At 42.4% G+C, this 22984-nt stretch overlaps 1 protein-coding gene across 3 annotated transcripts; it reads right to left on the bottom strand.

The window, feature by feature from the left end:
* Positions 1 to 41: 41 nt before the first annotated feature.
* On the bottom strand, positions 42 to 22984 carry LOC106605761 (leukocyte receptor cluster member 8 homolog). Of its 3 annotated transcripts, XR_001328930.3 has the most exons (16): positions 17627 to 17950; positions 16273 to 16414; positions 11115 to 11270; positions 10747 to 10830; positions 9385 to 9829; positions 9095 to 9251; positions 8665 to 8835; positions 7999 to 8244; positions 7624 to 7788; positions 6946 to 7237; positions 6747 to 6848; positions 6573 to 6641; positions 6314 to 6443; positions 5983 to 6190; positions 2953 to 5861; positions 42 to 1631 (listed from the first exon to the last, which is right to left on the bottom strand). XR_001328930.3 is itself a non-coding variant. In XM_082975548.1 (15 exons), the coding sequence occupies exons 3-15, from the start codon at positions 11127 to 11129 to the stop codon at positions 5699 to 5701; spliced, it is 2247 nt and encodes a 748-aa protein (XP_082831674.1). In that variant the 5' UTR covers positions 11130 to 11270; positions 16273 to 16414; positions 22848 to 22984; the 3' UTR covers positions 42 to 5698. The 3 variants fall into 3 exon arrangements, 2 of the variants coding, with proteins under 2 accessions (XP_082831674.1, XP_014057162.2); XM_082975548.1 differs by lacking the exon at positions 17627 to 17950 and adding an exon at positions 22848 to 22984 and having other exon boundaries at positions 42 to 5861; XM_014201687.3 differs by having other exon boundaries at positions 42 to 5861.

Below are 22984 nucleotides of genomic sequence, written 5' to 3'. Positions count from 1 at the left end.
AGAAGTGCAACATGTCATTTCTATAACTCAAGACAAAATACTTATTTCTAAACTTATTTTATTAGGTTCTTAAAGAAAAAAATACATATGTACACAGTATTTACAAAACGGGAGTATTTCATTTCAAATACAATCCAGGGAGGGTTGAGACTGGGGAGGAGGGATATTTTGCAAGTATATTCTTTAGTTTCAGCTAGCTGCAACAAACCACCTGAGCAGCATAGAAGCAATACTTACTGAGAATGGATAGTTACTCAGCAACAATAGTCACTAGCAAACAGATACTCAACATGAAGAGGGTGGAGAAAGGAGATATTCTGATAGAAGGGAAGAGGGAGGGGACACATGCAGGTAAGGAGAGTGAGGAGAGAAAAGGAGCAACAGAACAAATCCACTAAAGAATGAAAAATGAACCGATGCATCAGGCTGAAGTAAGAAAAGGGAATTGTTCAAGTGCAGTCTAATAGGACATATGGAGGCAGGAGTTACACAGCGATGAAGTTCAAGAGAGGAAAAAAAACAAACCCACAGGTGTCAGAAGGAACAGTTGAGAGAGTAAGAAGGAGCAGCACATTTTAAAAAGGAGAAGCATAGTTAGTTAAATGGAAATGTACAGTTAAACTTATTGAACTAAAGCATCAATGTGAGAGGTTCTGTAATGTTAAACACATCAGACCAGGAGATAGCACGCTACATGAACTTGACCTCACTGTTGAAGAGGTGTCTGAAATCAACAGAGACAGAAAAGCATCCTGTTTAGGAAAGGTACAGAGCAAGACAGAGAAACATTCTGATATGGGAGCCAACTACTACCGGACTACTCAAAACTGACAGGAATGTGGCCAAATATAAGCAGATAAGAAAAAAAATATCTAGAATCGAATAGAGTATTTTCCTTGATATAATGAAAATTGTATGCTGTATGTCCAGATCCATTTCAAATCTCAAATTATTTTACATGCTAGAGATACTTAATGTGTTTCCAGGTTAAAATAACTCCCATTGTATTACGACAAATACCAAATGCGGGCAAATGAATTTACAGGTAGACCACATGAGGCAGCTGACAAAATACATCAACAGGTTACAGAGACGCCAAATATTCACTGACCAAAAAAGGTTGCCTTACCAAATATTGATCTGTACTTCAGAAGTTGACATAATGACAAAGCAATTTCTAGGGAACACCCTGGTTATGAAAAACAAGAACGCATGCAAATGTTTCTGGACAAACAGTATACATTAACACATCTAATGGTTTAGAGGTATAGGCCTTCCTAACTATAGACAGAACTTGCAACAGTGTTCCAAAATAGTTTCTGGCAAACTAGAGTGGAAAAAAATCTGACATTGAATGTTTTCTTGATTCAAGTTAAGAATAGTCAAATAAAATACATTCAAAAGACTTGATTAAAACAACTGAAGTCAGCCTCCCATGTATAAGACACCGCAACATTTCAGGTCATATTGACAAAATGGCTTGAACTTGAGTTGGCAGTATCAAGTCTTGCATTTCTCACACTTTTCCCTCTCTCCAGCTTGCTTCTGGAGGCTGGGAGGAGGTGCTCTCTTTTCACATTCCTTTTGCTCCTGTAATGCAGTACTGCAAGAAGAAAAATAAGAGAAAAGGACTGGTGAAGGGAGTGGGGAAAAGTAAAGAGGGACAGAGGATAGGAAGATGAGGAGAGAAGGGACAAGTTGAGTCATGAGTACAACTGTTGAAATTAATGACCGAAGCGAGCACGTATCACACAAAATAGTGCCAGTCAAATGAAACAAAGGGATCTATAAATGGGTAGACGGGTTGCTGAGAAGACTGATTACTCATCCAGACATTCATATTGAAACTGATCCTGCAGTCATTTTATATATATATATATAAAAAAATTCCTCTCTCTCACAGGCTCTCTCAATCCAATCATTAATATTAAAAACGTTACCATATTGATATGCTACCATATCAAAACACTGACTCACACCAGCCAAACCACTGATAATCTGAAACAGGTCTGGGTTTGCTCTTTGACAAACTACTTCCAAGGAAATTGACAAATGGGAGACTTGAGCAACAAACACACAGTTTGTTTCTTGGCTGATGGGAGTGCAGTGCCTTCAACCAAACCTTTCTCTTGCCATCAGGATGTTGTGTGGTGGTTTTAGTACATTACTTATCTCTAAGGCAGTGATATTCAAACTTTTTCAGCAGGGACAACATTTTTTCCACCAGAATTTCTGAGGTCCAATTTCTTTGTGCCGGAAGAATTTCCAAACCTACTGACACCCTTTAAAAAAGTGTTTACCTTCAATTCATTACATGTTCATCTCATCGAAATGAAAATAAACCAATAAATACATTCACTCAATAAAAATAGATTTTTCAAATGATCCTTTTCAAAAACGTTTCTTATATTGTCCCATACAATATGACCTATGAATGTTTTTGCATTTTGGCGACCCCACTGCAGTTCCCTCATGGGTTGCGATGCTTTGAATACCACTGCTTTAAGGTGTTCATGAGTACAGATAGCCAGAAAGGTTGAGATGAGACAGAAATGCATTAAATAAAATCTAAAAACAAAAATGGGTTTACAGAAGATGAGCATTTAAAAAAAATGATTAAGAAATGAAAGTGGTCAACCAAGTGTGCATATCTAAGGGAAATTTGGCAAGAAAAATATTTGGTTTATACAGCAAATATCCCATTTTCAATCCCTGTAAAAGCCCAAAATATAAACCTTCTGTCCTGCACACTTATTGAATAAGCGGTCAAAAATATAGGGTAGAAATCAAGCAAGTGTTTGCACTACAAAAAGCAGTCACTATCAATTCCCCATTTAAATCCACAGCAATATCAAAAACAGGCAATGTATTCCAATTTATCCAACTTTTTAGATTTGTAATTACAATTTACATATTCACATCAATTGTCTTAAAGAATAAATGTTTTATTACCCATATCTAAAATTCTTCAGCTTCTCATTCACCTTATACGTTTCTGTCAAAATTACACGTGCCCTGGTAAACATAAAACATATCAAAATGACCAATGAATAGTTACTGAGAAGAAAAAAGGTCAACTGAATCCACAACAATGTACATTAGATACTGACAGATCTACTCTATAGATGAGCACACAGGACATTTGTTACAGACTTCTGTTCATCCTGAAAGTAGGTCCTATCTTGTATATAACCTCGTTATTGTGTTACCAAATCCCTTTTTATTTATATCATTTTTCTTACTTTTTAACTCTGCATTGTTGGGAAAGGGCTCGCAGGTAAGCATTTCAGTCTCAACCTGTTGTATTCAGCGCATGTGACAAATACATTTCATATCTCCGCAATGGCACTGAACTCACTAAAATACCTCAAGCTTTGATGTGAATCAAGTTAATACTCTTCAAGGTCATGCCTGAAAACAAGGGGTATATACGCTGATATTAGATCAACTGATAATGGTGTCCCATTTCTAGGTTCTATTTATGCATTGCCAATTATGTTGATTTACAATTAACTCTCCACACTAGTCTCCTCGCATCAGATCTTATCAAGAGTATACACAGGGATGTAGCCTAATGTATAACTGCTGGATAGGACCCCAAAATAACTACTCTACAATCCTTCACTCTCACCTGCCTTTATTGAAAACCAAAATGTCTGCAATGGGGTTTTAAAAATATCACATGGTGATTTCTTAGCATTAAATAAATAAGCAGATTATTTGATTACAGACAAACATTTGATAAGCAGAGTCCTGTATGCTTTAGCTGTCAACATAAATGTCCTAAACTAATGTTTTGTGGTAGAATGTGTCAATTTTCAATTGAGGAGACAGTTACACATTCAGGTTTAAAAGATATCTGCACCTGCATAATTTGACAGTTTGGCTTCATCATTGTCTTGCAAATGAGGGGTGTTCCCCAAGGGTTAATACTGGTACCCTTAATTTTATATCACAATTTCAGATACTATCATCACGTGGATGGAATTTAAGCAATTACCATAGACTTGATATCATACACCTTAACCCAAACCAATGGTTAGTGTTTGTGAATGAGCCAATAGTGAATACCAGGTGATCTTTGCCGTGCTGTCATCCACCTCCTTCCAGCACACCAAGAGTCCTTTTTCTTACCAGCCATACATACATACTCAGCCTTACTGAACGGAGTGTGGAGCATACAAACCCAGACGTTGCCGCCATCTGCACAGACAGCGATCTCATCTCCATCTGTTGTATGGCGGAACTGATCCAGCCACCATATTTGAAGGTGAAGACTTTGCCACCATCTTGATAGAGCTGACTTCGTCCTGTGTGGTGGGAGTGCTTGACGACTGCTATTCCATGCTGCTGAGGGGGCTGTTGATCGGGTAACTCAGGAAACACCACAGGCTCGCCCAGAGCCTCAACTTGGTTATTTGGTATTCTTAAGGGGTGGGAGACTGCCTCCTTGTCTGCTCTCAGGGGATAGATGGACTATAGGTGGATATCCTGCCTCCTGGACACATACCGAGGGATTGCAGAGGCCATTCTTGGTAAAGATTAGGGGACTGTATCCACCATCACACTTTATAAGTCAATGCCTACCAGAAGGGACTAGACGCCAGGCTTGGAGATCTTCTATATTAGAGAGCAGATATAACTGGGATGTAAACTTTGTGGTCAAACTTTGGTGAACTCTGGGTGACGACTGTTGAAGGGTGAAGCAGGGGACTGCGGGTAGGGGACAACTGTGGGGTAAGGATGGCTGTGGCCAACCTGGGCAAGGAGCCAATCAGAACCTTTAGATTTCTCAGTCAATACCTTTCAGGGGTGCCAAGTGTGCAGGGCTAGGCAGGAACAGGAAGTGGGGGTAACTTTCCCCACCTGATCGCCAATCGTAGACAGCTTGGGGGAAGGGGGGGGGGCAAGACATACAAACCACCATCTCCTCCTCTCCCGGATTGGACGCTGGATCACGAAGGCTTCCTGAAAGCAGCAAAGGGCTAGCACAGTCTCTAGAGCTGAACACCTGAACAGACAAACCTCTTCTCTGGTTGTTGGTTTGGTTTTGGAGTGGATGAGCAGCCTGTTGAATGAGGGCTTGATGGATGACTTTAGCTCATTTCGTTTTCATCTCTCTTGGGTTCTCAAGGCTTGTCTTCGCATGAGTTTGAGGCTGTTGACTTGAGGGAAGGAAAAACATAACAGAACACTGTTAGCTTAAAACTTCTGAGAGCGATAGTGGATGGGAGACCTTGAGGCTATGCTCTTCCCTGATCTGTGAGTTGGCGCTTGATCTTCGGGTCTTAAACTGAACTAATGCCTAACATCTGTTCGTCATTAAAATGTTCTAAGTCGAAGGTATAATTAATATCTTGAGCTGATCAGAGATGTGTGGGGCTAAGTTATTCTAAATGTATTTGATGTGCAGCATGTATGCAGATAATCTCCCCCACTCTTGTCATACAGTCCATATCTGTGAGCACAGTGTATCTGTGGGTGGGATCCTCACTGAATTGCAGCCTTAAGTGATTTAGTGGGTCCTAGTGCATATCTCCCTCTTTCTACAGGACTAAATTGTAGTTTCAGTCTAACCACTAGTCTCCCTCCTGAGGTGTAGTGCAGAAGAACTGTAGGGTACATTCCTGACCCGGTCTATCTCTCAGTATCTCCCTTTAGTGTGCTTTCCCCCCTCCCCGGTAAACCCCCCACCCCCTCAGGAGGCTGCCAGACAGGCTGAGCTGGTTTTGCAGTCTATCTTGCTGGGGTCAGAGGGGAAGAAGGTGACCCCCAGGCCTGTGAGGAAGGCCATGCAAGAGTCTAAACAAAGGAAGCCCAGACTGGACTGCACATACTCCACCGGCAAGTCTGGTCTGAATCTGGGAAAACACAGAGGGGGAGAGGCAATTTAAAGTTGAACCATTTCTATCCTACATACAACTATGTAAAATGATGAATTGTTAGGAACCATGGAGTTTGGATGAAAGGCCTCTGACGTACGTTTTGAATAAGGCCCTGAGAGCGATCATCCTCTCCCTCTCTACAAACTTGTCTATGAGGTAGGATGCCATGCGTGGGGCTCTCCGGTAGAGTTGGAAAAACCGGTGGAAGTTTCCCAGAGCCCAGGCGGCGCGGAGGGAGAGAGCGTGGGACACACACTCATCCGCCCGCAGCGCCGCAGTCAGGTACACCAGCTCAGTCGTGATGTCTGTGTGTGGGGGACAAACACGCAACCAAGAAAATCAGGACATTAAGCTCAATTCTATGCGAGCCAAAATGCAATGCAGAAATATAATGATTGATGAGGAATATCAGGCAGGTGGTAAGTTACCTCCAGAGTTTTTAGTGAAGATATAGTAGAGTAGTCTGTAAGCAGTGAACTCCCCTATGTTCTCTGACGGGTTGTCCTTATACAGGGCCTTCAGCTGCATCTGGCACTGGTTGAACTCTGCGTGGTCACCCTGGTAACAACGCAAACATTTAGAGAAGAATGCACATCTAGTACGAAACCGCACCTTTAAACTCAAATGTGACGCCTGACGTCAAATACGAGGTAGCGAAGGGGACGATGTATGGAGAGGACCGCTCACCTTTTCCAGAGCGATGCGTGCATGGCACTCGTATACTTCCACTGTGAACTCCGTACGAACTCCTTGGACCTGAAATGAGAAGAGACGCCTCCTGTTTTCATATCCTCATACAATAGGACTCAAATACCGAGATAGTGGCTGATCGACAAAACTAAAAAGGACATGTAAACTGACCGTGAGGTCTTGTCGTATGGACTTCATCTGTTCACAGGCGTAGGGGTAGTCCTGGCGGGTCTTCCAGTGAGCCTTCACGGCCAACAGAGACTTCCTCAGCACCTGGCCAGAGACAGGGGGTTAGGAGACGAGCATCACTACATCTGAAGGGAGGCCTCAAATAAGGATCCTCTCATTCCACGTGACAGGCGATACTCACAGATACGGGACGCACGGTGGCAGGGTCGGGGGCACAGGTGAGTCTCAGGTAGATCTTGGTGATCTCTTGGCAGGTGCCCACGATGGGGCAGTCGTCCCAGCTCAGGTCCTCCTTGGGCAGCTCCAGGTTGTTGATGGACAGCACCAGGGGCTCTGAGCGCATCTTTGTGTTGTGGAAGCGTGCCGCTCGGCTTTGTTTCTTGGCCTCCCGGTGGGGGTCGTGGAAGTCCAGGCCGGCGTTCCCACCTTTCCTCTTCTTGCCCAGGACGGTGGAGTTAGCGTCATCCATGTTTCTGAGAAGAGAAGCCGAAATGTGATCAGCACAATGAGAATCAGGGAAAGGTGAATATTAGTTTGTGGGTGGGTCAAGGCCAATGACTTGAAAGAAGATTTCACCCACAACTAGCTTTTGGTATTTGTTTCATTAGTCCATTGTTGATATAGTCCCAGAATGTTTTGCATGTCAGCAATCGAGTTTTCAAGATGTATCACTTTCAAAATACAGCCAGAATGATGCATTTTGCATCATATGATGCCGAGTTCGACATAATATGATGCAAAATGCATCATTCCGGCTAGATTTCTGTATTTTGAAAGTTGTATATGTTGAAAACTTGATTGCTGACATGCAAAACATTTTGTCTGGAATTGTTCTTTAGGCCAAAACATGCTTGTTTACCTCCGTCCTCTGTTGCCTCTTCCGCCCCTTCCTCGTCCCCTCTCTCCACCCCCTCTGCCTCGGTCCCTGTCGCCCCCACGACCACGCCCTCCTTTCTGATTGCGCCGGGGAAGCTGGGTTCGGAGGTCACTGGACATGCTGCTGTCCGACTGGGACTCAGAGTCACTGGAAGAGGAGAACGAACAGGACATTACAACAACATAAAACTACACAGCATACTTTCTCTTTTTAGAGTGGCTATCATCATACTATATTAAGGGGAATATTTGACCTATAACAAAGCAGGTTGTGACAAATAATACACCTGGCCAATTATGAAATGTTTTTTTTTTATCACTGGACTAACCCAAAACATACAAACACACTGTCTCTCACCTGCGCCTGTGTCTCTGGCCATTGCGGTCCCTGTGTCGGTTGTGGGAGGGAGAGGGGGAGCGAGAGGAGGAGCCTGAGGAGCTGGATGAGGGGCTTCTCTGGGAGAAGACGTTCCTGTAGTGCCCCAGCCTGGCCCCACCACCCCTGCCACGCGTAGCCCCACCTGTACCCCCACCACAACCCACAGAACTCTCCAGAGTCCTCTGGGTGGGAACAGCCTCCCAGCGAGACTGCTTGGCCTTCAGTCTGGAAGGAGAGAGAGGAGAGAAGGGATTAGGATGACTAGCACCTCTTGATTGGGCTTAGGCAGAAATTAGACATTTTGTCTCCAAAAGGGGATTCAGGCTTTCTAAGTTCCTAGAGGGTGAAACATCAGGCTAAGAATCCAAGACACTGAAACATCAGGCTAAGAATCCAAGACACTGAAACATCAGGCTAAGAATCCAAGACACTGAAACATCAGGCTAAGAATCCAAGACACTGAAACATCAGGCTAAGAAAACAAGACACTGAAACATCAGGCTAAGAAAACAAGACACTGAAACATCAGGCTAAGAATCCAAGACACTGAAACATCAGGCTAAGAATCCAAGACACTGAAACATCAGGCTAAGAATCCAAGACACTGAAACATCAGGCTTTTCCAAGAACAACTGCTCCACTCACTCAGGCAGAGGCTCGCGGTCCCAGTCGATGGTGTAGGCAGACCCATCCTGTAGTCTTTTCTGTAGGACCTCCTTCAGCCCCTTTTCGGTGCGGTCCTTGTCCTCCTCATTCTCACAGGCTGTGAAGCAGCGCTGAACATACTCCTTCATCGCCTGGGGCCAGTCCTGGGGCCTGAGGGAATCATTTTTATAATCAGCATTGCAACAGTAAATCAGAGGGAAAGGAAACTGGTTTGTGAGTATTAGGTCAATTTGAAGTGACTAATTGTTAGTTTGAGAAAGCAGGACATGGTACTTCTGAAATCTATTGGATGCAGATTTTAAACCCCTGTCATCTTCTGATCATGAGTAGAGCTACTTCATTCTTCCCCAGTAGGTATTAAGGATAGAACAGACAGATATATTGGTGTCATTAGTAGCTGTCTCCTCACCGTGTCTGGGCACCGCCAGGTGCAGAAGGAGCAGCAGCTGGGGAGGAAGGAGTAGCAGCCAATCCGGTGGGTTGTTCCCCAGGAGGGAAACTCTGATTGGTCATGACGTAGGGTCGCTTGGGAATGTTGAACTTCATCGCACCTGCTCCAGGTGCCTCTGTGGAAGACAATAAAGAAGGCATTGAAACAAAGACAATAACACCAAGTGATGGGAAACAAACAAAGATAAGCTGACAGAAAAAAACATGCTTGAGATACCCTCACACAACTCAATACCCTCACACACTTACGTTTCATGCGGTGCCAGAGCTGCTGTCCTTGTTGCTGTGGCGGTTGTTGTTGATGGTTCTTGTTTTTGTTGGCCTCTCCTCTCCCAGCTCCTGGTACATACTGACCCTGTCCTTGTTGCTGGTGTTGGTTGTTATTCTGCTGCTGCTGGTACGAGTTCTGAGTCTGGTAGCTCTGCCCATAGCTGGGCCTGCCTTGGTTGTGGTTGTAACCTCTCATCTGATTGGGGTCGTTGTTGGGGTAGGGCATGGGGTTGTTGGGGTTGTAGTTCTGCCCTGGAGGAAGGGGGTACTGGGAGTTGGGAGGGATGGCTGGGGGAGGGGGGGGTGGGGGCTGCTCAGAGCTTGTGGGGCTCTGGGGGGGTGGTTGAGGGGCAGCAGGAGGAGGGGGTTGGGGCTGAGAGGGGTAGCTCGAGGACTGGTCATCCATCACGGGCAGGGATGGAGGCTGGGAAAGTAGGGACAAATAATAGATGGGGGAAAAGAAACTTGTGAAGGAAAGGTAATAAACTAGATTCCAAAACTTCAAACTGAGAATATCTCAATATGAAAGGAGAACTGCAGAGCAAAACGTTCTAACTGCAACAGACTTCAGCTCCAGATATATTCTTAGTGGGAGGATTACATTATGCTGAGCCGCGAGGCACCGGGTAAAGGCCCGTTACGTCATCGGTCGAAAGCGGGGAGGGAGGAGCGTCCTTCTCAAACCGAACAGTAATCTGTGCCCCTTCTCAAACCGAACAGTAATCTGTGCCCCTTCTCAAACCGAACAGTAATCTGTGCCCTTTCTCAAACCGAACAGTAATCTGTGCCCCTTCTCAAACCGAACAGTAATCTGTGCCCCTTCTCAAACCGAACAGTAATCTGTGCCCCTTCTCAAACCGAACAGTAATCTGTGCCCCTTCTCAAACCGAACAGTAATCTGTGCCCCTTCTCAAATCGAACAGTAATCTGTGCCCCTTCTCAAATCGAACAGTAATCTGTGCCCCTTCTCAAATCGAACAGTAATCTGTGCCCCTTCTCAAATCGAACAGTAATCTGTGCCACTCAGTCATTTTGTCAACAAGGCAGCATGACGCATTGACCAATCAACAGTGTAGGGTTGTACCTGACAGTGTGAGATAATTAGGGACGCTTGTCACGGTAGAAATAGAACATTATTCAAATGCCAGTCATCAATAACATCTTAATTCATACGTTTTATTCCTGGCGCACTTCTGTCCGGAAACAAAGTCATTTTTACACAAACGCCTGGCATTGGGGAATCATTTAGTCAATGATTCATAAACTGCAATAGAGGAAGAGTGAAGTAAACTGAAAACTTGATTGATTTAGTAGCAACAGTAGCAGTTTTCTGATGGTTACCTGTCCAGTTGGAGTGGTGGGAGAGGGGTAAGGTCCTGGAGGTACACCATACTGGCCCTGAGGAGGATAGCCACCACCACCATACTGGAGAATCAGAGGAAAACACACTTCAAATATGGTACTGGCTTGGCTTCAACCAATGGTTTTATGTTGTGTATTCTGTCGGTGTATCATGTGTTAACAGTTCATAGATTTTTTTAGTCGCAAAGTGCCGGTTTTGTAATGTGTTGGCTAAATCTTAACAATTCCAATTCCTTATCTAAATGCTATAGTGCATAAAGCCGGCATCAGTGTCGGGGAAATCATTGCCAAGGACTACATTACAGTTAATCTGAAATGTGGAGGGTGCGGAGGATATGTACACATACGGGGCCCGGCGCCATGGGGTAGTAGTAATTGTAGGGGTAGGTGTATCCAGGATACGGCTGCTGCTGGTTCTGTTGGTACCATTGTTGGTAGTACTGCTGCTGTTGCTGCTGCTGTATGGCTGTGGACTCAGTAACTGCAGGCTGAAACTGACCAGCCTGGAAACACAAACAGACAACTACTAAGTGACGAGAGATTAAATCAGAACGAAAGCCTACTTGTCCATTTGAATCATATTCTGGTAAAAAGCCAGGAAGACCTGGGCCCGCATCCACAAAGCCTCAGAATAGGATCAGTTTTGCCTTTTAGAATCCTAAACAATAAGACTACATACACAGGTTGGGACCTGATCCTAGATCAGCACTCTTACTTTGAGACGCTTTGTGGATACGAGCCCAGATCAGACGGTTGTGTGTCTGTGTCAGGAAGGAAAAAACGGTCCATGCTGTACAGCTCGTCAAGTTAACCTCTCTGGGAAATGTGGCTAGCGTCCCACCCGCGGGACACACTATTCAACAGCCAGTGAAATAGCAGGGCGCCAAATTCAAATCAACAAAAATCTCATAATTAAAATTTCTCAAACATACAACTTTTTTACACCATTTTACCCTCTCTGGGGCACGTAACAGCCAGTTGAATCCTGTGGCGCGATTTTCAAAACCTTTGAAATGCTATTACTTCAATTTCTCAAACATAAGACTATTTTACAGCTATTTAAAGACAAGACTCTCGTTAATCTAACCACACTGTCCGATTTCAAAAAGGCTTTACAACGAAAGCAAAACATTAGATTATGTCAGCAGAGTACCAAGCCAGAAATAATCAGACACCCATTTTTCAAGCTAGCATATAATGTCACAAAAACCCAGACCACAGCTAAATGCAGCACTAATCTTTGATGATCTTCATCAGATGACAACCCTAGGACATTATGTTATACAATACATGCATGTTTTGTTCAATCAAGTTCATATTTATATCAAAAAACAGCTTTTTACATGACGTTCAGAACTAGCATACCCCCCGCAAACTTCCGGCGAATTCACTAACAATTTACTAAATTACTCACGATAAACGTTCACAAAAAGCATAACAATTATTTTAAGAATTATAGATACAGAACTCCCCTATGCACTCGATATGTCCAATTTTAAAATAGCTTTTTGGTGAAAGCACATTTTCCAATATTCTAAGTACATAGCCCAGCCATCACGGGCTAGCTATTTAGACACCCGGCAAGTTTAGCACTCACCAATATCAGATTTACTATTATAAAAGTTTGATTACCTTTTGTAGTCTTCGTCAGAATGCACTCCCAGGACTGCTACTTCAATAACAAATGTTGGTTTGGTCCAAAATAATCCATCGTTATATCCGAATAGCGGCGTTTTGTTCGTGCGTCCCAGACACTATCCGAAATGGTAAATCAGGGTCGCGCGCATGGCGCAATTCGTGACAAAAAAAAATCTAAATATTCCATTACCGTACTTCGAAGCATGTCAATCGCTGTTTAAAATCCATTTTTATGCCATTTTTCTCGTAAAAAAAGCGATAATATTCCGACCAGGAATGTCCATTTAGCTAAACAGAGGAAAGAAAACAAAGCTTTCGGTCGACGCGGGCACGAGCCTGAGTCTCACAGTACTGTAACCAGCCACTACCCAAACGCGCTACTTTGTTTCAGCCAGAGCCACGATTCAGCGTTTTGCCGCCTTCTGAGAACCTATGGCAGCCGTAGGAAGTGTCACGGGACAGCTAAGATCCTCACTCTTCAATAAACAGAGACAAGAAGAACGACACCTTGTCAGACAGGCCACTTCCTGCATGAAATCTTCTCAGGTTTTTGCCTGCCATATGAGTTCTGTTATACTCACAGACACCATTCAAACAGTTTTAGAAACTTTAGGGTGTTTTCTATCCAAAGCCAATTATTATATGCATATTCTAGTTACTGGGCAGGAGTAGTAACCAGATTAAATCGGGTACGTTTTTTATCCAGCCGTGTCAATACTGCCCCCTAGCCCTAACAGGTTAACTTATTTGGGATAGGTGGCAGTATTTTCACGGCCGGATAAAAAACGTACCCGATTTAATCTGGTTACTACAGATTAGTAACTAGAATATGCATATAATTAGTTGATTTGGATAGAAAACACTAAAGTTTCTAAAACTGTTTGAATGGTGTCTGTGAGTATAACAGAACTCATATGGCAGGCCAAAACCTGAGAAGATTCCATACAGGAAGTGCCCTGTCTGACAATTTGTTGTACTTCTGTTGCATCTCTATCGAAAATACAGCATCTGTGCTGTAACGTGACATTTTCTAAGTCTTTCATTGGCTCTCTAAAGCCGCCAGAAAGTGGAATGGGGTGTCTGCCGTCTCTGGGCGAAGAACAGCAACAGAATTTGTAAGTGGTCAGCCTGGGGACAGTGACACTGGAGATGCGCGGTCACAAGACTACTCAATTTTTTTCTTTCAGCCTTTGAATGAATACAACGTTGCCCGGTTGGAATATTATTTTAAACAGCTTTTGACATGCTTTTGACATGCTTTTGACATGCTTCTAAGTACGGCAATGGAATATTCTGACATTTTTTTGTCGCGAAATGCGCTCGCGCGTCACCCTTCGGATAGTGACCTGAACGCACGAACAAAACGGAGCTATTTGAATAGAACTATGGATTATTTGGAACCAAAACAACATTTGTTGTTGAAGTAGAAGTCCTGGGAGTGCATTCTGATGAACAGCAAAGGTAATCCAATTTTTCTAATAGTAATTCTGAGTTTAGTGAGTCCCAAACTTGGTGGGTGTCAAAATAGCTAGCCGTGATGGCCGAGCTATGTACTCCGAATATTGCAAAATGTGCTTTCGCCGAAAAGCTATTTTAAAATCTGACACCGAGATTGCATAAAGGAGTTCTGTATCTATAATTCTTAAAATAATTGTTATGCATTTTGTGAACGTTTATCATGAGTAATTTAGTAAATTCACCGGAAGTTTTCGGTGGGTATGCTAGTTCTGAACATCACATGCTAATGTAAAAAGCTGGTTTTTGATATAAATATGAACTTGATTGAACATAACATGCATGTATTGTATAACATAATGTCCTAGAAGTGTCATCTGATGAAGATCATCAAAGGTTAGTGCTGCATTTAGCTGTGGTTTGGGTTTATGTGACATATATGCTTGCTTGGAAAATGGCTGTGTGATTATTTTTGGCAGGGTACTCTCCTGACATAATCTAATGTTTTGCTTTCGCTGTAAAGCCTTTTTGAAATCGGACAGTGTGGTTAGATTAACGAGAGTTTGTCTTTAAAATTGTGTAAAATAGTCATATGTTTGAGAAATTGAAGTTATAGCATTTATGAGGTATTTGTATTTCGCGCCACACGATTCCACTGGCTGTTGACTAGGTGGGACGCAAACGTCCCACCTTGCCCAGGGAGGTTAATGCAACCGCTATGTCAGATTTCAAAAATAACTTTACAGCGAAAGCACACTTTGCAATAATCTGAGCACAGCGCTCAGAGACGAAACCAAACCCGCCATTTTGTGGAGTCAACAAAACTCAGAAATAACATAAATATTCACTTACCTTTGATGATCTTCGTCGGAATGCACTCCCAGTTCCCCAATAAATGTGCATTTGTTTCGATAAAGTCCATATATGTCCAAATACCTCCTTTTGTTCGCGCGTTCGGTAGAGTACTCCAAATGCACTGTGCTCGCGCAGTTAAGTTCAGACAAAGTCAAAAACATTATATTACAGTTCGTAGAAACATGTCAAACGATGTATAGAATCAATCTTTAGGGTGTTTTTATCATAAATCTTCCATAATATTCCAACCGGACGATTCCTTTGTCTTCAAAAAAGAAAAGAAACACAGCTAACTCTCACGGGAGTGCGCGCCACTGAGCTCATATCATTTTCTCACTCATCTACTTCCAGGAGCTCTAATTCTCTCCCCATTCACAGTAGAAGCATGAAACAACATTCTAGAGACTGTTGACATCTAGTGGAAGCCTTAGGAAGTGCAAAATGAACCCTAAGTCACTGTGTACTTGATAGGGAATCACTTGAAAAACTACAAACCTCAGATTTCCACACTTCCTGGTTGGATTTCTCTCAGGTTTTTGCCTGCCATATGAGTTCTGTTATACTCACAGACACCATTCAAACAGTTTTAGAAACTTCAGAGTGTTTTCTATCCAAATCTACTAATAATATGCATATCCTACCTTCTGGGCCAGAGTAGCAGGCAGTTTAATTTGGGCACGTCATTCATCTGAATTTCCGAATACTGCCCCGTCACTAAAAAGTTACAAGCTTATTTGACTCATCAAATTGCATATTTTTTGACACGCAAAGACCCAAACGGCGTTCAATAGTACGTCATGAAGCTAATAGCAGTGACGCCATTACTGGGTAACTCCGGTAGGGCAACATGTGTACCGGTACTCGACCAGTCGGCGAAAGTCAACATCAGCCACGACAGAGAACAGTTGATTGTCAAGGGCAATGAATTCCATTATCTTGGCGTAAATGGATTTCGCCTTTGAGTTCTCTCTCTGAAATATTCTTACTCTTTCAAATGACTGCTCGACTTGTTGACTGCCCGATCCACACCAGCAGACATTGTGGGCTAGGTTAGGAATGCTGTGTTGCACATGTAGCGCAACATTTTTGAGGCGTCATTATGTCATGTACCTACGTTATATAGGTATGCACATCCGCTTTGACATTGGTTTTGCACATCGGCGATAAACTAGACATCGGGCCGATACCGATGTTGGCATTTTTAGCTAATAACATCCGATTCCGATATATTCAACAATATATCGTGCATCCCTAGTCAAAAGTACTGTCAGAATGATTTGTAATAAACTGTCATAGCCCCAATTTAAAAAGTGAACATTTGCCGTTGATGACATAACTTTTTTTACATGGTTGGGTCGCATTTTTATATATCAAAATGGGGTCGCGGGCCAAAACAGTTTAGGAACCCCTGAATTAGATGAATAGAACTGCCATCTGACAGACATGAAACCCCTTCATAAGCAGAATTTCACTTCATTATCGTAGGTAATGTACCTTGCAGTAAGTGAACAAACGCATCCGAAAAGCAAAAACACAGACACATAAGCAAACACACACCTGTGCTGTGGTCCGGTTGGCCTGAGCGGTCTTGGTGGCGCTCTGGGTCTTGCTGATGGAGGCCAGTGCCTGTCTGGCCTTCTCCCACTCTGGGTTTTCCGAGACTGTCTGGCCCTCTGGACCTGCTGCTGCGCCATACGACCTACAACAGACAGGAGACACGTGACTGTCAGTCATTCAGTACGGAAACCAAACAAATGTCTGATACATTTAACATGACCAGGTTTCAGGTTTGTTAACTTGGAAGATATAAAACTGCACATTTTAGTGGCCTTTTTTGTCCCCAGCACAAGGTGCACCTGTGTAATGATCGTGCTGTTTAATCAGCTTCTTGATATGCCACACCTGTCAGGTGGATGGATTATCTTGGCAAAGGCAAAATGATGACTAACATATGTAATTTTTGCACAACATTTTAGACCAATTAGCTTTATGCGCATATGGAACATTTCTTTAATCTTTTATTTTAGCTCATGAAACCAACACTTTACATGTTGCGTTCATATTTTTGCTCAGTGTATATGAATACATTTTAGTAAGGTAACTTGTTGAATGAGCATCTCAGCTGCTTGAGCATGGCCCCGCCACACACATAAAATTCAAAGCCTGCTATTTCTGTGGCCCCTAAATAAAATAGGATATTCTCATTGGTGGGAAATAAACGTGTCTCTGTTAGCAGAGGGTATGTTGAGCGAAGCTCAAAATAAGAGTGCTTTGACTCCACATGAAGAATAGCAAGAACCCCTGCTAGTACAGAATAAAACAGTCACGCCTGGCCCTGCCTATACTTAAGAGACAGTAACTTTGCTGACAACTAGCTAGACCATTTCCAAATCTTATAGAACTGATTCTATGACAAGTTAGACAATACTGCCCAAGCCTTGAGAGCGTAGCTCAACTGCCCGGTCCGGAATCAACCCATTAGCCCTATTACACCAGTTCTTGATGACCCATCGTAGACATGAAAATCGTGTTGATACTATTAGTTGTTGTGACCCGGCCTGGAAGATAACGTTAACTTAGTGAGAGTCTTGGACGGATGTTACTAGGTTACTGGACTGTGACCCAGTTAGCTAATTACCTTGTCTATCATAACTACGTACTACATAGTTGGTGGTGTTTGGTAGTAGAGAAGGCTAACCGATACGAAGCTGCAGGAAAGTAGGAGTTAGCTAACGTTAATTTACTGGCTAGTTAGCGTTAGCTACGTTAACGGAACGAGGCGAACTCTGCGAATCGCAGACTTTCTGAGAACGTTATTAAATGTCAAATTCTAGCTAGAATACAGGTCCAAAATAAAGTGAGAACATATTCGAAAGCTCGATATGTTTAACTTGATAATTTTAGGTCTTACCAGTTAGCAGTTGGAGCTGTCTGGGTCGTATTCGCCGCCATTTTGCCACCGAGATAACTAGCTAGGTACAGTACCAATCTAATAGAGCGTCGTCGGCCAGAAGACCCTAACGTAAACAAGAACAATTAAATCACAATATACAAGGAGAGTTGGTCCTTCGGTCTTTTAATCTACCATCCACTACTTCTCAACAAGAAAGTCTTTAAATTTAAGAAACAAACACACTATAAAGCAATATCTAAATGTCGAATAATGCCATTTTCTAAAGAACAACCGTAGCTGCAATGGATCTTCAACTGAAAAACAAAATGGCAGTTGCACTAGATATGGAACGTATGCCTCGCCTTCCGTTTCCTTTGCCTCGCCTCCTCCCATTGGAGGAAGATACTTACCTACTTTGTTCCTTGATTTCAAGTTTTGCCTTCTCGTTATTACTATTGCTACAACACTTGCGTAATAAAGTTATTGTTGTTAAACACCGTAAACCCTTGATGTTGCAGAATAATATTGAATAAAAACATTTTTACTCTCCCTGCTGGTGAAAAGCTGTTATAAGTTATATATATATATATATATATTACTTACTTACTTACTTATATATTACTTATAACAGCTTTAAGACTCTTTAAGACATTAAGACTCTTCATCCTCCACCACACAACTGTCAAGCAAGGTGAATGTGATAAGATACATCGACCAGGGATGGGCAACTTTGATGGGGGTGGGGGCCACAAAACATCTGAACTCATCATGAGGGGCCGCAGTAGATCGCTGGTCTTTGTACCCAAATCCATACCCACACGTGCAGTCAGAGCCGGCCATAGCCTTTTGGGGGCCCTAAGTGAGAGTGGGTGGCCCCCCAGTCGGTAATTCGACCATGATTACTACAAATTTAGATAGCTGGCTCGACTAATTTACCAATCTAAAAAATGTTATCTGACATGAGCTAATTGAGTGACTGTGTAGTTACTGACATAACAAGAGAAAAACTGCTGATCCACAACCAAATTTCGAAATTGCACTTTGTGCATTCTACTATTCTAACTCTAAACAGTCGTTCGAGACCTCGACAGAGTTCCTGAATTAAAAATAAATAATTATTATTACGTTTTGGGAAATTGATTCGCGTATAGCCGTGGGAAGTAGGTATGCTGAGGGTGCCCACTGAAAAATCTGAAAGTAAAAAAGTATTAATTAAAAAAAATTCTCACTAAAGTTATACGTTTTAATGTCACATGCACAAGTATGGTAAAACGCCTTTCATGCAAACTCAAAACCCAACAATGCAATAATCAATAACAATGTATTACTATTTTTTTTAAACACACAAGAAATAAGATTACGAAATATGAAATACATAATAAAATAAGTAAGTAAGCATACTATGTACAGGGAATATTTTTAAAAGTCAGTTCCAATAACATATTTACAATGTGCAGGGATACTGGAGTGATGGAGGTAGATATGTAAAAGGGTAAGGGGTCTAGGCACCAGGATATAAGATAAACAGAGTAGCAGCAGTTTGTATGTGAGTGGGTGTGCAAGTGTGTGGAGTCCGTATAAATGTCTGTGCATATTATGTGTGAGCAAGCAAATGATGGAGTGAGTATTTGTGAGTGTGTTGGAGTGACAGTGTGTGTTAGTGTGTAGTGTCCTGTGAATGTGCATAGAGACAATAAAGTCAATAAAGTTACAAGGTTAACTCAGATAGTCCATGAAGCAAGTTTGTTAGCTATTTATCAATCATATTGCTTGGGGATAGAAGCTGTTCAAGAGCCTGTTGGTGTCAGACTTGATGCACCGGTACCACTTGTACTGTGGCAGCAGAGAAAATAGTCTATGGCTTGAGTGGTTGGAGTCTAAAAGTAGTGCACTGGGCCTTTAGCCCACTGGGCCTTTCCTAGTCCTGGATACATGGGCCTACAAAAGGGGGCTGCCAGTTGCCCATCCCTGGTCTAAACTCTGGTCTACATACAGCCAGTTCCATTTGAATATTTGACTTGGGTCACAGCAACATTGTTCACAGAGGGCGAATTATACTGTGACATTCAGGGGTCTCTATTTTTTTCATGGGACCTCGTGTGCACACCCAAAAAAATGTATGGGCCTAATAGTAAAGACATGATATTTAACTGTCTGTTTTTTTATTTAGCATGAACACAACCAGTCATAATGTTTTCATCTTTATTGTCAAACAAATCACTTAAAAAAGTAGGCTACCTGCGCATGTTCATCTACTCAAGCATCGAAACAATGCATTGTGCACTCACGCAATTTGATGAATCTGTTACAAAACACCAAAAAGTGTAATGACATTCAGTGACTGTCGTTGGGTCTATGCTCTTGTAGCCTGAATTAATATTTTTTTTATAAAAAGAAAAGTTGGGACACCTGAAAAGGGTCTGAGATACGGGACTGTCCGGAGATGACAACCCGTACTGGGCACAGATGTTAATTTTATTGAATAGTTTGAGTTATGGCCTTGTCTCAGAGGAGTGTGCCTCAGAGCCAGATGCTGATAATGGGTTGGTTGCCCTATGAAAAAAACAATCTGATAAGTTTTAAGGATGTTTTTCAAAAACCTCCAAATAGCCTATAATTTACATTCTCAGAACGTTAATAAAAAATATTTAAATCTCACCTTTCTGGTTAAAATAGCTGTAAATTGCTGAGGTGTAGTCACTTTTGAGGACACAAGCTCAAGTACACAATACAAATATGATAAAAATATTACATGTTTTATGTGATGTATTTCCTATTCAACAAAACTGTATGAAGAAGGCTTAAAATAACTCATATGCTTTCTAAATACAGCATAATCAAGTTATAAACCTACTAACTCTAAGATTCCACCTTCCTTGTAACTGTGAAATGCATATTTGTATGTTTAGTGTTAGAGAAAATGTGCATATTTGCTGAAGGTCTCTCTTGATGAAAACGTCTGCCCCCATCGTTGCGAATGTCTCACAGAGCTCTAGCTTAGCTTCCCAAACTCGTTAGGAACTCGCCTTTCATTTCATATTAATCTTGTCCTCTGTAATCGATGAACAGCATTCTTACATAAGTATTCTTCTTGTCCAGATGGGTTAGGGCAGTGTGCAGTGTGATTGCATCGTCTGTGGACCTATTGGGGCGGTAAGCAAATTGGAGTGGGTCTAGGGTGTCAGGTAGGGTGGAGGTGATATGATCCTCGACTAGTCTCTCAAAGCACTTCATGATGAAGGAAGTGAGTGTTACGGGGCGATAGTCGTTTAGCTCATTTACCTTAGCTTTCTTGGGAACAGGAACAATGGTGTCCCTCTTAAAGCATGTGGGAACAGCAGACTGGAATAGGGATTGATTGAATATGTCTGTAAACACACCAGCCAGCTAGTCTGCACATGCTCTGAGGACGCAGCCTTGCGAGGGTTAACACGTTTAAATGTTTTACTCACATTGGCTGCGGTGAAGGAGAGCCCACATGTTTTGGTAGCGGGCTGTGTCACCGGCACTGTATTGTCCTCAAAGCGAGCAAAGAAGTTGTTTAATTTGCCTGGGAGCAAGATGTCGATGTTGTAATAAAGATAATCTAACGTTTTACCTAATGATATATAAGGAGGGCATTTGCACAACATGTTTCACAACAGCACACAACAAAATTCCAGAGACATATTGAGCAACCAACTGATACCAATCACGACCACACCCAGAGGACAGATGGCTGACTTAAGAACTCACACAAAAATGTCAAGACATGAAAGCGCCCTAGCCACACGAACTGACCACTGGTGTAAAAAACAACATTCCATGAATATCGCAACCACCCAGACACGAATTACCAGAAATACACACACACACACACACTTAGGTGTGTTGGACTCCGAGGACAAAGGACACTGCCAAGGGCCAATGGGAAGTCGACACCACCTGGAGAATGGACCGTCCCTCCACTCATCGACCAGTCAGGAGAGCGGACCTACTAGACTCAACCTCAACACACTGTTATTTCATTGTATAAATTGGATGCACACTATGTTTCGGGGCTCTCTTCTGCTAGTTCCCTATGAGCTAAACGAAGGAGTCCGTGCACGCTTTGCCAAATATCTTTGTCTCATAATAAACTGCCTTACTATAAACTGAATCCACCCGGTCCAGCGTCTTGACTTGGTCTCCTTCTCAAGTAACTGATCATCAACAAAATCTTAATAGCGATGAGCCATACATGAACAATGTAAGGACAGACATAGAAAAATGATGACTGATGCGTAACCTACACTGTTTTATCAGACACATTGATACTATGTTGTAGTGTCTTAAATGCATTGACTCATGAACCATAATAGTTGATTTACAGTGATAGTAGAAAATACAATCGGGTGGAATCAAGCACTATAAAAGATTAATAGCGTCCTCTTGTGGCATTGAACTGAACAGCAGACACGATTAAAAAAAAAGTTTATATGCGCCACTAATCCCATGGCTTTCATTTTAAACATTATTGGGTTAATGGCTAGGTCATGTCACCCGAGACAGAAGTCCAACTTCTGTCAGATAAGAGCAAATAATTATATATTTTTTATTACTGAGCAAATTCTGATTTCCCAACTGGCTCTATTGTATTTATGAGGTTATGTTTGGCAAACAGAATAGAGCACGGGAGAGGTGAGTAATATGGCGTAATAAACACACATACATTTGTACCTAATTTCCCCTTTTCCTCCTTCCCCCTGCTGTTCCCTCTATTTCCTGCCCTGCACCTCGACTGCAGCAGGATGTATGTCTTTTCATAGACTCACAACCCTAAGCACAGTGTCTTTGCAAAACACACGCACGCACCCATACACACACGCACACAAATGGTGAGCAAAGGAGGATATCTTACTATTGTATGATTTGTGTGTGACACAGAGAGACAGAGATAGAGAGCAAGGACTTAGATGCAGCATCCTATATTAATATTTAAATAAAGTTAAATAAATGTTAAATAAAAAAATTAAAAACATTCCCATAGGCACTCATCAGTGTGACCACAAACACCTCCACTGGTTCCTGATAGTCTACTGGTTCATCCAGGGGTTGTATTTGGGACTTGATGGGTAGTAAAATACACTTTACTTTTCCCTGATTGAATTCTATTCCCACGGTGTGCCATTCAATTGAACCTTTGGACACATCCTCCCACAGCTATGTAAACCTTGGGTGACGATATCCCACAAAACAATGAGTCACTTCCATGCCTCACCATTCTGTGATTCCCTGAAGTATGAGATGGCGCTGAATGGGGAGGAAGCTCAGAGATAGTTTCTCCTGTCCCACAGCAAACGGAAGGTCTTCCTACAGCAGCGGGCAGCATTCTGATTACATAGATCCAGGATTTCC

Source organism: Salmo salar, chromosome 05, assembly GCF_965601325.2.
Source record: "Salmo salar chromosome 05, fSalSal1, whole genome shotgun sequence".
Classification (NCBI taxonomy): Eukaryota; Metazoa; Chordata; class Actinopteri; order Salmoniformes; family Salmonidae; genus Salmo; species Salmo salar.
The sequence above is the reverse complement of the archived record's forward strand: the minus strand, read 5'-3'. Positions and strand labels throughout refer to the sequence as shown.

Coding starts and splice junctions, on each gene's coding strand:
- LOC106605761 (XM_014201687.3), bottom strand. CDS start 17,667: ATGGCGGCGAATACGACCCAGACAGCTCCAACTGCTAACTG. Junction 8,245..8,664: donor GACCGCGAGCCTCTGCCTGA/GTGAGTGGAGCA, acceptor CTCTCCTTCCAG/ACTGAAGGCCAAGCAGTCTC. Junction 7,238..7,623: donor AGAGGCAACAGAGGACGGAG/GTAAACAAGCAT, acceptor TTCTCTTCTCAG/AAACATGGATGACGCTAACT.